General features: G+C 44.2%; 1 protein-coding gene across 1 annotated transcript in view; it reads right to left on the bottom strand.

The window, feature by feature from the left end:
- LOC134853636 (protein ABHD13-like) overlaps positions 1–16184 on the bottom strand; it is a 50772-nt gene that overhangs the window by 22996 nt on the left and 11592 nt on the right. Inside the window, exons 2-4 of the mRNA XM_063869639.1 lie at positions 1281–1501; positions 557–714; positions 193–328 (exon numbers count right to left, since the gene is read on the bottom strand). Of these exons, the coding sequence (XP_063725709.1) occupies positions 193–328; positions 557–714; positions 1281–1437 (451 nt within the window). The 5' untranslated portion in view covers positions 1438–1501. The remainder of the gene's footprint in view (positions 1–192; positions 329–556; positions 715–1280; positions 1502–16184) is intronic.

Raw genomic sequence — 16184 nt, 5'->3', positions numbered from 1 at the left:
ATTATACCCAGCCTCGAAAGATTATTTAACCGTAATATTAAATCTTCATTTCTGGGCAAATTTCTTCTCTGGCATATACTAAAAAAATAAGAGGAGCCGAAGTCCAAATTCATAATCTGTGCTATGATGATAAACTTTGATAACCAAAATGGCCAAGAACAATTATTAAGCTTCTTCGCAATTGAGATGTACCTATAGTGGGATAATTTTGTTGCTCGTAGTTCACAGCTTTCAGCAGGTACCCATGTAGAACAACCGAATCTTCTGTCAACATTTGGATATTATCAACACCTCCGATAGCATGTTTCGGAGTTTGTAATGATAAGCTCTAAAACAAAAAACTGTTCAAAATGATAACTCACACATATATTAAAAACGTTTTTTTTTCCAGTTTCCGTAGAAAAACATCAACTTCCTAAAATTACAATGTCGAGCTAAAAAAATATTCAAGATCGGTCACCATACACTAAATCACACAGTTAGCTAAAATAGTAAGCTAAGAAATTTGCGATTGATGGGAAGTTAAAGAACCTGAAAAAGTTTCAAAGCTACTTACTTGAACATAAAGACGTGAATTTGGCGGATTGTCGCAGTGATATAGGAGAATGTCTTGTGCAAAATAAATGACACCCAAGAGTGATATGACGACCAGAAGGAAAATCCAAAAGTTGTGAAATTGGTTGAAAGCAAGAAGCAACGGAAGAATCGAGTAGGCTAAAACGACCACTATTCGACGAAAAGAAAACATTTCTTTGAAAACTGTGTTCTCGATTTCTGGTTAGATCTTGTCGCTTTTTTCAGACACCAAAAGAAGAAAGTAGTCTCGCAGAAAAGCGCATCAGTTTCAGCAAAATTCCGTGTAATAAACCGTTTCTGGCTATTATTGATTGAGCGTTAAGTGTTGCTTTGTATTCTAGAGTGATGAAGTTTGTTGGATGTGCGGTCTAGGCTTTTGAATCCTCAACTCAGGGATGCGCTTTGTGATGGCTACCCCCTTCTTTCTTAGATTGAACAAAGTGAGTTTTGAAAGTTCAATTGTTACTGAGTATTACTGGCACTCTTTTTGTTACTGATCTTATGATCTCCTTATTGTTTATTTTTTGCAAATATACTTTAACATTTCGTCATTGGCATAGTATGAGTTTACAATTTAATCTATTAAGCGTCTAATTAGCTCCTATTAAGGTAAGTAAGCGAGAGTAATTAACATAGGTGTTTAGCACTATGTTACACTCCGTTTCAACAAACTGTAAAAATATTTCAACTAATTGAGGACAAACCTGAACCCTTCCATAGGTTTCCAGTTACGTTTAAGATTTCGTTTCCGAGTGGTATTTTTTCTGCAAACCTGTTTACAGCCATTGTCTGACCCGAACCAAAGACTCTCTTGCAGAAGAAACGTAGTTGCTTTAAACAGGGTGATAAATGAATCCGCATGGGGAAATCAATGATGTAAGCTCTTTCTCACATTCAAGAAAGGAATATCTATCACAACGAATCTTAAATAACCTATAATGGCAGACGAAGAAATAACAGAAATGAACAAAGCAGCCGCAGCATCAAAACAGTAAAGTGTATAAATTTAATGAAATTAGTTTAAAAAGTTCAAACTTTAGATTGTTTACTTATAGTATGATAACTAAACACAGATTAGTTGCAAAAAAAATCTTCATTAAAAACTAGAGAGTGCGGTAAAATTGTTAATTCAAACAAACGTTTTCGCACATTTTTGTGCATCTTCAGGTTTTAAAAATTCTAAACTATCTGTACAAAATGATCAAAGATCATAAAAAGTGTCAAACACATCATTATTTCAAAATTTAAAAAATTCAACCAATAGTAGTAGTAGTAGTAGTAGAAGTAGAAGGGTAGGCTTTAGGATTTCTCCATGGGTTTTGAACCCTCGTTTATAAGTTCATAATTTTTCCCGGTGGGTTGCAGTTTCCACATAAACAAGTTGTTTTCTGCAAAATTTCTGTTGAAGAATTTCCAATACGTGTTTGTTATAGATATTTTCAGGCTGTCATAATCTTGATTTTCGAAGTCCACAATTTGGATAAAGTAGTTGTATAGCGTATTAGAACGTATATAATAATTTTCATTTGACTTTTTCAGTCTTGTTGCATGAACAGCAATCTCACCACGTGTTGTTGTCTCGTTCGTAATTCGTTTTTATGAATAATTGTATTCAAATCAATGTCATGTTTATTTTTGAGTAGTGAAACTAAGTACAATATGTCGTGTAATTCAAAGTACATTGAGAGTGGAAGGAGCTTTTAAAAGTTCAGTCTTTCAGTATAACTCATTTTGAAGTTATTTGTAATCCAAGAAGTCGCTCGTTTTTGTACTCTTTTTAGTTATCTTAATTTTCTTTTTTTCTAAAAAGTAAATTTCACTAAGATGAAAGTAAGAACATTTAAAAATAAACATGTACAATAAACAAATATTATACATTAATAAAATGAGCGCCGGGTGACAATTAAAAAAGAAAAACCACAAATATGTACAATATACAAGTATTATACATCAGCTTTGAAAAAATAGCACCAAATTACAGTTAAGAACAACAGTTCAGTGAAAAAAAGCAACGGGGCGAAGAGAATAGAGGAAAGGTTAGTCGCGTCGTGATAGGGAATTATTGATGGAAATATCTTGGTTGTAGCAGGTCTGGCTTCTCATTTTGCGGGATCCTCTAATGCAAAGAAGGGCACCTCTCATAATGCAAAAGATGCAAAAGTTTACACGGGTTCGTAGCCACGAAATAGTTTCAGAATAGTGGGTTCCGCGCTTCTCAGAGGTCAGGAGAGCTAGCTGGGAAATAAATGTTGAAGTCAGGTTGCTGCAGTCACCACTGGTTGAATAGATAATGGGGGTGAAACTTGCGTGCTCCGAGTTCAAAATTCGTTCCTGGTAGTTTTTGATTTTCTGTAACATTCGCCCGGAAGATACATATCGACGGATAACAAAACTAAGTCTTAAGACGACTGGCTAGCGTCTAAACAGAGCTTTGCATGTTTTTCACCGTCTCTACCAAGCCAGTACTTTTCGGTGGTCTTTCTTACATCAGGCTGACAAAAACGTTACTGTTCTCCGGCTTCGACCAGAACGCTCAAATTAACTGAATTACATGCAAAAATAGTGAGCTCATGGCTGGGTCTCAGTATCCCCAGACCACGAGGTCACTCCTAAAAACAGGGCTACTACTTATTATATTACTATTGTTTTTGTTCAGTAGATAAAAATCATCATCTCCATCGAAGATGGATCAACCCTTTCCCCCAACTCCTAGCACCTCATCCTTGTCAAAACTAATCAAAATATCAGTTAAATTCAAGTCAGGACATGACAGGATGCTAAAAGTTTATGTGAGTTAATAAAAGTTTCCGTCCCGAGACCCTTCCGGATTCTTGAATCCGCTGAATCAAGCTCCTTACTCTTGATTTCTCGCTAATCCGGAAGGCTGGTTCTCACCCTTCACCGTTGTTAGCAACGGCCTTGCAACTATTGTAGCAGCACAATAGTTGCAACTCGGAACGTTCTCTGCTATTCTGTAGTTCGTTGTCGTTCTCCAATCTTGATTTTCGTACTGTTCGCAATCGCAGATAAAAGTTGTTCTGTTTTTCACTCGCTTTTTGTTAAAATGGCCGTTTCAGCATTTCTCAGAAATGTGACGTCATCATTCGAATTTTTGAAAATTTAAAATACTAGAATATTCTAGCCCTCACCGTTTGGCTAAACGTTCCAATAACGTCGCTAATCCTTCGAAATCATCAACTCGGAAGGCTTACTGCTCAAAATTCGAATCCTGCATAAATTGCATTTTGGCCATTCTGGTCGAATGTCACATACTCCCCGGACAGTCCGGTCAATGTCCTCATTGAATCGCACTATGTTCTAAATGGTTACAGTGTCATCGAACAGAATTTACAAAATGCACGAAATTACTTTTATCTACGTCACATCGACTCACTGCAGAATATAAATGGCATCATACTACATCACTATAGTCTTCAAATTCTTTCATTAATCTGCACATTGAGGATATGACTTAAGATAAAACATATTTTCTGACTTCCAGTGTCAATGTCCCGATTAAAATTTTTTCTCCTAGATTTAAAAGGCGTTGGCTTGCAGGACAATCCTGCCAACCAACAAGCTAAAATTATCCTACTATGTTCCTTCCCTTCGGAAATCTTGCTTGTTTATTGTCCTGAATATTAAAACCAAGAGACCTTGTGGTTAGAAAGAACAATGCAACAACCTCCCTCCTCAAGAAGTTACTCAAGTTTTTCATGTCACCACAAAGTGATCAGTCTTCCTAAGTGATTAAAAACAATCATGCAGGCTGGAATATTTAAATATACTCTTACCTCAAGCCTTTCTAAATAAATAATAAGTGAGTGTCTCTAAAGCCACTTCAACTAAAACCAAAATGCAAATTTATAAATGCAACAATTTCAAAACTCAACTAAATGTTTCAGTTTTCAATTACAACTGGTTGCTTGGTTTCTCACTTGAGTTTTTCACACACATAAAACAATTCTGAGTTTTAACTTTTCTTCATCATCCCTTTGTTCTCTTCTTTTTTCGTCGTTTAGAAGTTCTAAAACTTCTAAATTCTTCTAATTTTCTTTCTTGCCGCCTCTTGTTTTCTCGACCATTCGTCAATGCTCCATTTCCTCCTCCTGTGACGCTGACTCCGCACTCTCGGTTTCCGTGTCTTGTAGCACGTCATTGACTATCCGGACGCTGTTGGAAGCCGTCCTCCAACACTTCTGCTCTTCCACCCTCTGTTTACAGCAAGGTAGGGGATCCACGTTTGATTCTCTGTTTCTACAGAAGCTGTTGTGGAGACACAACGTCACGTTTCTCTCCAAATCTTCTTTCAGCATCCTGCCTTCTCATTTCCACTACGCTCGCTCGTCCTGGAAATTCTTTTCACAGCGGTGGTCACTGCATTCCGATGAGTCACGAAAGCTCGCTTGAAAGCTCCTGCCCCAATGTCCAGCTGATATTCACTGTAGACTCTGCCATGTTTCGACATATGCTTTTTCGCATACTCGTACAACCATGCAGTCATGTTAGCTCTGAACCATGGCATCAATCGTTTTCTTGCCCATATCTTCTTCACTTCCATCGGAATGTTTAGAACTTTGCACATTGTCTCAAAAAGATCTAAATCTTTTAGACAATCTAATTTCCGCAATTGTTCTCTCGTTGGTGCCTCCTTCCTGATGCTGTCAGGCTTCTTGCGTTCATTGGCACCGTGCAAACGGTCAGTACCGCGCAACTGAACTTCTGCCAGAGAGTAGTAAACAAACACACCATCATTGCTTCCCACAGTGCTTCCTGCTCATCTGATCCTCTGGAGATGTCATTCGTCCCAACTAAGATCATCACATTGGGTATCTTCCCTGGATTCATCAGCTCCACCATGCGATATAATTGGGCAATCGTCGCGCCTCCAAAGGCCATCACCGTGGTGACCCATGAGGTCCTCAAATTCGACAGCATTCTGACTAAGCTGTCTCCCAATATCAGGTGAGATGTCCCGAGTGGTGGTTGCTGCAGGTTCACAGCCGGGCTCCAGGTAGCTCGATTGAAGCAGGCTCTCGGATCTGTCTCCGGAACTCCCGTGAAATTATACTTCAATTGATTATTCTTCTGCACGTCTATTACACGAGACACTTTCTTCGCTGGCATCTTCCTTACTTTCCTCTCTGGGATTCTCGAGTTCCCCATGAGTGGTGTCACGTTACTCATCCCTTGTCTGATTACTGTCTGGGAGAGTTGTACTCTGCCCGTATCGTCAATCGTTCCATAGGGTGCAGTCACCCCGGAACCTGGTGCATTCTTGTTAGCGACCAGTCGTCCAGCTGTCTCTATCAGTTTTCTCACTGTCTGTTCTACGACGGGATCACCCAAGGTGTCACTAGTATCCGGGATTGTTACTCGGTTCGTCTCTGCTGGAAGCCGTGTCTCCGTTGTTTGACTCATTTCTCGAGGTGTCAAGAGCTCCATCGGGGACTGCCCACGAGGAATATCCCTTGCAGGTATCACTTTCTCAATGGACGTCGTCACCGCCACCTGCTCCGATCGCTCTTTGTATTCCTGCCTTAAGCGTTCGATCTCTTGACCCTGCTTTTTGTTGCAGTCTTCAAACAACTTTCTCCACATGTCCCGGTCTTCCTCCATCGCCAGCATGGTCTTCGTCATATCGTCTAACTCCTTCTTCGTACTTCTCCACTGATCGTTCATCTCGTCCAGATCTTGTATGGTTTGGTTCGTCTGAACCTTCTGTGTTACTTTCGCCCCTTTTGGTGGCACAGCTGCTCTCAGTGGTGAACCAGACGAGGTCGCCTCGCTGTTCATCTCCCGATGCATTCTCGTCAGCCCAGGTTTGGGCTTGGAGGGCATTGGCATCTCACCTGGTTGGTAAGTCCTAGAACTTCCCAACCCAGGCTCATTCGCCAAGTCACTCCCTGAGAGAGCCCCGTTTCTCCACCTCATCACTCTCATGTTCGGGCGGTCTAGTACTCCTCTTTCTCCATATGCTGCCATCAACAGGACTTCCGTGGGGCGGTCCCCACGGTTGTCGTGCCCCAAGATGTTAATCAGGGCGGTCAGCAACATGACCACCTCTGGGTCCTCCAGAGCGAAGTCTCAATCGATCAGCCGACGATAGATCGCATCTACCATCGGTCCTACATATGCCTCTGCCAGGTCCATCAATTCATCCAGGTTGAAATTGTCCATACTGTTCTTTCCAAGTTTGATTTGATTTCGATTTCAAGTTTTGACTCAAGTGAGCAATTAAATGATCAATCAGGATCTAGAAAAGGAATCACGACTGTCACACCTGTCAGTTTCACCTTAATATATATCGTTAAAATTTGCTTAAAGACAGTTCAGATAAAAAGATATTTATCTTATCCTAAAATTTATTAAAATCAATTGGTTTCTAAAATTTTGGAATTCGACCTAAGATTGGACAGTCCAAACTTTGGATCTATTCCCAAGATCGTCATTTAGTTGTTCATGGTCACTAACGCTTACTTACCCATGATCTTAATAACCTAACACATAACATAACATAACACACATATCACATATTACATGCAACTTGGTCTTTGGCCTAACACCCTCTCGCTCATCACTCAGCCTATACTTAAGTAATATTTCTTATGTAGATACACTTGTATGTTCGTATCAGAGAATATCACGTGTACAAGCGCGTACAATTCCCGAGGATGCAGTCTTCCTCTATTTGGATCGTACACTGGAAGCGAAAGCTCCTTCACGTCCATTTCCACAAGGAAGTCCCTCAGCCTCGTCAAAGACAAGACTAGGTTTTCTGGGTCCACGTGCTGCTTCTCTGTCGCCCTCGTTACCAAGAAGCATAAGTACTTTCCCGGTATCTGCGACACCGCCGGGGGTAAGGCTGCTACGCCCCCTATCCCTGGTCTTTGCTTCCAAAGGAATTCCACGTTATTGTATTCCCTCTTAAAATCTGCCGCTAGCGCCGTCCTAAAACTCATGTCTGCGGTGATTGCTACCGCACATGTTCTGTTTGTGAGTATGAAATCACTGTCTGTTAGTATTATGCTACTTGAATATTCATTTGGTAAGTTAAAATATGACTCAACTACCCTGCCTATGTCAGGTTTCTTAGGTTCTTCGCCTGTTTCTGCTTCTAAGTTTCCTGTTTCTCTTGCTATTCTCAATTTTTTTATTATCAAGTTTTCAGTGTGGGTAAGTCCTACCCCCACTCCCCGGACAAAAATATCCATCGGCGTCCCCGTCGATCGCATACCGGGTATTAAGTCAAGATTAGAAGCTGGAATGAGAAGTTGTCCTTCCTGGGCAGCCCAGGAAGGATCATCTCGTTCGGTCTTAATGTATTTCGCGCTTTCGCGATCTACGTCTTGAATCGTAACGCTGGTCTTTTCAGGGTCTGATGTCATTTCGTTCAGCCACTCTAAGACACGCAGGTTCGTCAGGTCTTGTTCATTTGACTGCTGTTGCTCATCGTCGAACTCCACCTCGGGTTTCGACCAGTCGTCAACCCACTCATCGTTGTGATCATCGACTATGTCAATGTCCTGTGACACGGTTATTTCCTCTAAACCCACTACTTCCTCCACTATTTTCTTTAGATCTATCCTATCCACTACAAAGTCGTCACCGTAAGGATTGTATTTCTTTCTTAGTCTCGTCCCGTCTTTCTGACGAGTCTGCATCGTGAACGGAAGATCTGGTTCCATGTTCTTGGGAACTTCTGTCTGTTCGGAATCCTGCCAATCTTCCTCTGCGTAGGGCAGGGTTTCATCGTCCGCTTCGATCTGTTCGTTTGGATCCAGGTCCAATGGTGTATCCGTACCTTCCTCTACGACTTCGTTTCCATCGTTCTTCTCCCTGGTGCCTTTTTCATTGACCTCACAAGCAGGATCCATCATTAGATAATCCCCTTCTTCCATGTCTGCAGGTATACACCAGTCTTCTGTCGATGGATTGTGTGGCTTGATGTTCTCGTAGTGGGCGGCTCGGCCAGTACTCAGTCTATAAAAGCGTCCCTCTTGGTGCACCTCTGTAATCATGAAGGGTCCCCTCCACTTCTTCAGAAGCTTTTTTGTCCCTTTCGGTGGTATAACGTTCTGAAATACCCATACGTAGTCTCCCACCGAGTAAGCCTTTGCACCAGCTGCTTTCTTGTCGAATCTTTTCCTCTGCCTTGCCTGTGCCTGCTGAGTGTTTCGTCTACACAAGTCGTTCAACTCCTGTTGGCGTCTGATCACATCCCTCACGTAGACCTGTGGGGATGTTTTCTTTCCCTCATACTCGGGGTAGAAGAATGTCAAGGGTAAAGACTTCTCGTGTCCCGTCAGCATCATGTGTGGACTGACTCCAGTGGTGGAGTGTTGCGTGCTATTATAAGCTCCCATCACCTGTGGAAGGTATCTGTCCCAATCGGTCATGTACCTGGAACAATATACCCTCAGCATCGACACTAACGTCCTATTCTGTCTTTCCACTAAGCCATTCGTCTGAGGGTGGTATGTCGTGGAGTGAGCCTGAGCGACTTGTGACCGTCTCATAAGCTCTTTCGTAAGCTCGCCTACGAAAGCCGTTCCATTGTCCGATTGAAACGTCATTGGACATCCGTGTCTTGCTATCCACGTATTGATCAGGTGGTCGCATGTCTCTTCCGCCGAGGCAGTTATGCAGGGCACGGCCTCTGCATACTTCGTGAAGTGATCTATCATGACCAAGACTTGGTTGTAACCGCTGTCTGTCATGCATATCTTCTGGTGATCTATCTGCACCACCTCGTTGAATTCAGACGACTCAATTGATTGTAAAGGAAATCGCAACTTCTTAGGATCCTTGACCTGTTGGCATGACAGACATGCTGTCACCCATTTCTCGCATGCCTTTTTCATCCCAGGCCACTCAAAGCGCTTCAGGATCCTCTGATACACTTTGTCGATCCCTTGATGGCCCATCTGATCATGCGACCTGAATAATAGTTCTGTCTGATAGAGTTGCGGCAACACTATCGCGTTATATTTGTATAAGACCTTGTCTTCTTCTCTTCTCCTGCAGGCCACGATCCCGTCCTTGTTCAGATATAATCTCCCCTCCTTCTGCATGAAGTATTGTCTCAGGATCCTATAGCTGTCTTCTTCCAGGTCACCTTTGTCAGGTGCACCGTTTTCTATCCACCTTTTTAGGTTGCTTGTCATGCGATCATTTCTCTGCGCCCTTAGAAGGTCCGAGAGTCTGTATCTCGCCTTCAAGTACGTCTTCATGACTCTCATCTGACTGTTCAGCTCGTTGTGCCGATGTGTGTCTTCTTCCATCTTAACGCACCAAATCTTCGCCAACGGTTGTGTTTCTTGTTGAAACGGCTGAAGATCAGTCCTGACTACCTCTTTCTGCGGCAACAGGCTTATCGAACGTTTCGATACCGCTATCGTTTCTAAGTCATCCGCTGCGTTGTCAAAGACTCTTTCGCTTGGTATTAGGTAGCGATCACTGTCAGGATCCTGGTACACCTCTCTGTCCAGGTTTCTCGCCCGAGTTTCCACTAGTAGCGTGTGTATCGCCAGTTCTGACAGTTCTGATCCCGAGGTCGAATCCCTGTCTGAATAGGTGTTCATTCTCGAGCTTTCTGACTTATCATCCGTCGAAGGTGTTGTGCTGGAGACTGCACGCTCCTCCAGATCATGTCCGTATTTCCTTCGCATCCATCTGAACTCCCCGGACAAAACTTTGTTCTCTAGGTCCTGTTTCTCATCAGGAATTTTCTCGTCTATCTCGGACTCCCCGGACAAATTTCCTTGTCCCGGGTGTTGATCTTGTGATCGCTGGTTTTTCTCCTCATCCTTCTCCCCGGACAAATAGTCTTGCAGCAGATTTTGTTCTACCTCTTCACCCTCTTTTTCCCGGTCTACAAAGGTGACAGTTTTCTTTTGCTTGCCGCTCTCCCGTCCTTTCTGTCCGTAAGAAGTACTGGTTAAAATCTCCTGGGGTATTGAGGATACTAGTTGCTGAACTATTGTCCTACAATCCCTCTTGTTCTCTTCGTGCTGTTGTCTGGACGGCATGATCTTCACTTTCTCACTGACTGTTAGCGATGCCACTGCTGCTGTCCACTCGGGGTCATCTCTGGTCACTTCTCTTTCTAACAATCCACCCAGTATCCGCATCACTTGTGGTGTGACTTGCACCGTTTTATCCAATAATGAGAGGCTGTTTATATTCATGCGAGAGAGTTCTTGCTGGACCAGGTTCGAGCGCAGCAACAAATCCAAGGGGACCGGGTCCTCCCTTGACCGGATCTTTATCTCGGCTGCTTTCTCTACAGGTAACTCAGGATGCCCCGGAATTGGATGTCCAGACTTATCCAACCATCTCGTTAAGGGAAGCGCTTCATAAGTTTCTTTGTCCAGAAACGAGAATCCCTCCTTTACTTCCGCCTGATTGGCCTGCTTCTGCTCCAATCTTTCATAGAACTCAGTTTTCTTGCTGAGACTGTAAGCATTCTGATGTTTATCACGCATCCTGTGTTCGATTATTATATGGTAGCCATCCAGTCTTACTATCCATCTACCAATATAACTCTGATCCATCGAGTAGGTCTTCAACCAGGATAACGCTCTGTTGTCCACGCGTAACTTGAAGGGAGCGCTCCCCAAGTATGCACGGTACTTCTCCACGAAGGTAACTACTGCAAACATTTCTGCTTTTGGTGCGCCATATTTCATCTCTGTGTCACTCAAGACTTTGCTGCCGTATGCAATGGGACGGAGAACTGTTCTTCCGTTCCATTCTTGCTCTTGATGCAATATTCCTGAGATGGCCACCGCCGATGCGTCTGTGTCAAGAACATACATGCCCTTTTCTGTAGGCATGCCCAGCACTGGCGCTTCGCACAGTTCCCGCTTTATGTTCTCGAAAGCAACTTGTGCCTCATCGTTCCATTCGAACTTTTTCCCTTTGTTGCGCATCAGCTTCTGCATCGGGTACACTTTGTCCGCGTATCCTTTTATGAATTCTCGGTAGTAATTGGCAAACCCTAGGAAGCTCATGAGCTGTGTGTCCGTTCTAGGAGCTTTCCATGTCAGCACAGCCTCTACTGCTTCTGGATCTGGCCTCACACCATGCCGGTCCACCATTCTTCCCAGGTACTTGATCGAATCCCTAAGGATTTCACATTTCGATGGTTTGCATTTCAAGCCTGCTCTTTTCATACATCCGAAGACCTCATCGAGTCGATCAATGTGATCCTCCAGGGTTGGTGTCGCTATGACTACGTCATCCACGTAGCACATCAAGAGATTCCCGTACTTTTTGGTCACTCCTGTCAAAGCCTGAGCCATCAGCCTTTGAAAGGTTGCTGTTGCATTGCACAAGCCGAAGGGCATCCTCTTCCACTGGTACAACCCCAATTCGCACGCGAATCCGGTTTTCTCCCTGTCCTTCTTTCGCAGAGGAACCTGCCAGAGGGCAGAACCCAAGTCCAATGTGGTGAAGAACTTTGCATCACCAAGTTTGGATAGGCTCTCGTCTATTCGCGGTATCGGGTACGCATCTTTAATCGTTACCGCGTTCAAGTAACGAAAGTCGCAACAAAATCTAAGCTGCCCCCCTTTCTTTTTCGCCATTACTACTCCGCAAGCCCATGGTGATTTCGAGGGTTCTATCATGTCGTATTCAAGCAACATTTCTATTTCCGCTCGGCACGCTTCCGATTTATGTGGCGTCATTCGCCTTGCGCCTTCCCTATGGGGAACGGCGCCCTCTTCTAGTTCGATTTCGTGTTCGACGAAATTACAGCAACCGATGTCCGCCTTATGTTTTGAAAATACTTCGGCGTTCCGATCTAGGAGGTCCCGCAATTTTTCAAAATCTCCCTCACCTATTTTTCCTTTTAAATGTTCTATTTCTGGCAAAACCGGTTTGTGAGAATCTAGTTCACATGACGAGGGGCGTTCCGGAAAATTCGAGCAGCTTGATAAGCCGTCGTCCGTTTCGGATTTCATTGAAAACAATTTACGAATAGATTTTAATTCATCAATCCTCTTTAAAATTTTATCTTTATTTGCATGATAAGGACAGTCTTTCACACTATATTTCTTCCAGTTTTCTGTCTCCTCATAGTCGGTCCTCATCGGCAAGGCGTAGCCAAGCTTCTTTCCACGCTGGATTGAAACCGTGGTGTCCAGTGTGTTCAACAACACACTGACACACAGTCCGTTTCGCGTTACCGAGAAGCTCCGGCCTAAAATCACCGAACTCTGACTATTTGGATTCGGTACTAAGCAAACCTGTTTACTATCACTTAACGAATTTAAATTTCTCATTCTAAAAATCGCTACTACAGCTTGTCCTGGTTGTAATTTTACTTTTCTATCCAAAAAAACTGGTACCTTATTCTCGTCTGTTATTATCCTATTAATTGGTCTCTTAACATACTTTCGGTCCGGGTTTCTAATCCGTATTAGACCGTTGTTCAAGTCAATCATCACGTCAAAATTCCTGACAAAATCTCTGCCCAAGATGAATTGGTCGGCGTCGTCCAGATTCTCTACCACCAGGAAGCTCATCCAAAGGTTCCGTCCTCCCATGTGAAGGACCGTCACCGGTGTTCTTCCGGCTACGTAGATAGCTCCTCGATTTGCAGCGGCTAGTCGGAGATTCGTAGGAATCAAATCTTCCCGCGTGAAGCCCATTCTCTCCCAGGTTTTTATCGGCATCACACTCACCACCGCGCCTGTGTCCAGAAGCCCTGTGACTCCGATTTTTGTTCCGTTGGTGTCAAGCAGGTGTGCTGTCACATCTGCTTCATATCCAATATGTACCGCGTCTTGTTCCATCATGGCGTCATGGCCTATCCTGCGGACTTTGAGTTCCTCTTCACCCAAATAGATCTGCCCCATTTGGTCATCATCTGTTGTTATGTAAGTCCTGGTGTAGATGCTGATTCCATCCACGTTCAGCATTATTTGATACGGCCCATAGACCTCCAAGTAGCGTCCATGAAGTTTCTTCATGCGAGGGCCACCCGTCGTTAGTAGGGCTCGCACAGCTCTCGACTCAGTGCGTGGCTCCACCTGCCTCAGATAATCTGCATATGTGTCCAAATGCATTAAAGTGAACTCTGGTGGTTCACTCAAATTTCTTATTACCTGGTGTCCAGCCACTGAGATTATCGACTGTATCTTCTTTCCATGCGGCGCCATGCCGAACCTCTTACCGGAGATCACTTTAAGTTTCATATCTAAACTGCTTGGTGTTTTCGTCTCTTCGAACTCCGTTGCCTCGAAGGTATTCAGTTGCTCCTGAAGCTTTTCATTTTCCAGTTCAAGTTTCACTTTTTGTTCGATCTCTTTCGTCACCAATTCCTGCTGTACTCTATTTAAAGCATCCTTTGCGGCTGCCTTATAATCGATCTTGAAGTCATCGGCCGCAGTTGCTGGTTCCGGTTCACGTGCCTCTTCTGTTACTGCTTGCATTTTCTTTGCCGCCAGCTCTTGAGGTTTGTCCTTCCTGCGTGCCTCTGCTTCGCTCAAAAGTCGAGCCTTGCTTGCTTTCACTCCTGACAAAGCTTCTTCATGCCTTGGATGCTTGATGTCTGCCACTGCATCCCAGAATTGCGGACAATCTGATTTAAAATAACCTTCCAAGTTACAAAAGAAACACCTCGGGCCGAATTTCGCAATTACTCCTCTCATGAAATCCTCATGATCCAACTCTGACGCATCTTCGTCCTCGAGGCTAAAGCCTATTGCTTTCATGCCTTGTTTGTAAGCTGGGCATGCTGACACATGATGGTCTGTTGAACTGCAATTAGCACAAGAACGTCTCTTGTCCATATCATCCCTCGGTTTGTACCAATTGTTCCCTTGGTTAGCTGGTCCGTTGTTAAAATTGCCATAATTGTTCTTGTAATATCCAGATCTCGAAGGAGGTTTCAACAAAAGATACTCTTTTGATTTGAGCCTCAACTCCTCCGGTGTTGGCGCATTAGTTGATAGTGGTGTGTAATGCGTTGCTAGCATCGTACGAAGTTCATCATTTTTCACACCATCGATGAATTTTGAGGCTACGGCCAGGTTCATCCTTCGGTTTGACTCATCCGGTTGGCTGCGTCTTCTCAGCATTTCCAAATCATCGAGAAACTTGTCTATTGTTTCATCTTCTCGTTGCCTCCGTTTCTCGAAGCGCATCATCGCCTGGTGCCCCTGCACCCCTGATCCGAAACGGTTTAACAAGATTTCGAAGATTTTCTCAGCAGTGTCACGTTGATTCCCTTCTAAGTTGCTGGTGAGCGCGCTGCATTCCTGTCTCTCCGACAAGTCCTCTTCCTCGAAATGCAGCTTCATTACCTCTATCCAGGTATCAATACAGCCATCAGGTTCGTCCTTGTAGCATCTTGGCTTCTTAAAGACTCTTCTGGACTTTTCACTGCGTTCATTGGTTCTAGATAACCGCGTCAGGAATGTCTCCAAAGACCTGTTCAGGGGTTCAAATGCTGTGGCCATTGCCGTAGCATCCCTTGAGTGTCCCGCCTGAGTGTCCTCACACCTTGTCGAAGGCTCTGTGTGCGGTGCATCCCTGCAATCCGAATCACCATGAGCGTTTCCCGCTTGGCCCATGTGACTCCTCCTCGGGCTTGTATGCCCCATGTTGCCAGAATCGCTTCTCCCGGTCGCATGTGTGCTTTGCGTTGGTCGTTCGTTCGAGGTTTGTCTGTTCCCCGTTGAACTTGCTCTACTGTTCGGGCCCCATGCTGTATTACCCCTTGTGGCATAGCCTGATGAACTGCCCCTGCCTCTAGTGGATCCATTTGTCTTCCTCCTTTGATGTTCATTGAAGTTCACCCTCGGTTCCCTGCTGGGACCTCCCGAGTTCGGCTCTCCTTCTTTTGGTCCACTCTTGCTGCTTAGTAGCCCGTCCAACCTATCCATGATAGCCTGAGTTCGCCTCTCCATCATCGCGTCTATCTTTGTGTCAAGAGACCCAAGAGACTGCTCTTGCTGAATTCTTAACTTCTCCATGTCGGCTCTTAAGCGTAACTCCCTCTGTTCCGCCTCTCTTGTCATTCGCGACAAGTTCCTCGTCATATGTTCGTCCGTTCTTTCTTTCAAGCGTTTTTCGCTTCTGCCAACTTCTTGTCTGTTGCGGTTTATTTCTTCCCGCAGACTTTCTCTTTCAATGTGAACTGCTCTTTCCAGTTCACTCATCCTTATCGACATCTGTTCATTTTGTTCTCCTAAACTGCCCACTATGTTGTTTAAGGCTTCCTCTAGTGCTGCCCCGTTATCCATGAGTGGCGTCACTAGTGGTGGTGTAACTCTGTCGGTCCCAGGTAGCTTCGTGCTGGTAGAGATCCGGGCCTTGACTCTCTGTCTTGACGTTTTAACATTATCTATTTCAGGATCCGCTAACGCGTTGCCAAGCCCTCTGGTTCTACTCTCTTCAGGTTGTGGCTCCGAACTTGTCCTAATCGCGAAGTCCTTGGACTGGCCCGGTGTGTTTGCCTCTTTGCTTATCGTTGTCACTACACCAAATTTATCCATGGTTCCAGTCTCTCTTCCGACGTGTGCCTCACTCTCCTGGATCGAACTATTGAGACTGACTTGAGATCCAAAGTCCCCTTGCTCCTCTTCATCCTCTTC

The sequence above is a fragment of the Symsagittifera roscoffensis genome, chromosome 8 (assembly GCF_963678635.1).
Source record: "Symsagittifera roscoffensis chromosome 8, txSymRosc1.1, whole genome shotgun sequence".
Classification (NCBI taxonomy): domain Eukaryota; kingdom Metazoa; phylum Xenacoelomorpha; order Acoela; family Convolutidae; genus Symsagittifera; species Symsagittifera roscoffensis.
This window is presented reverse-complemented; position numbering and strand designations above follow the sequence as displayed.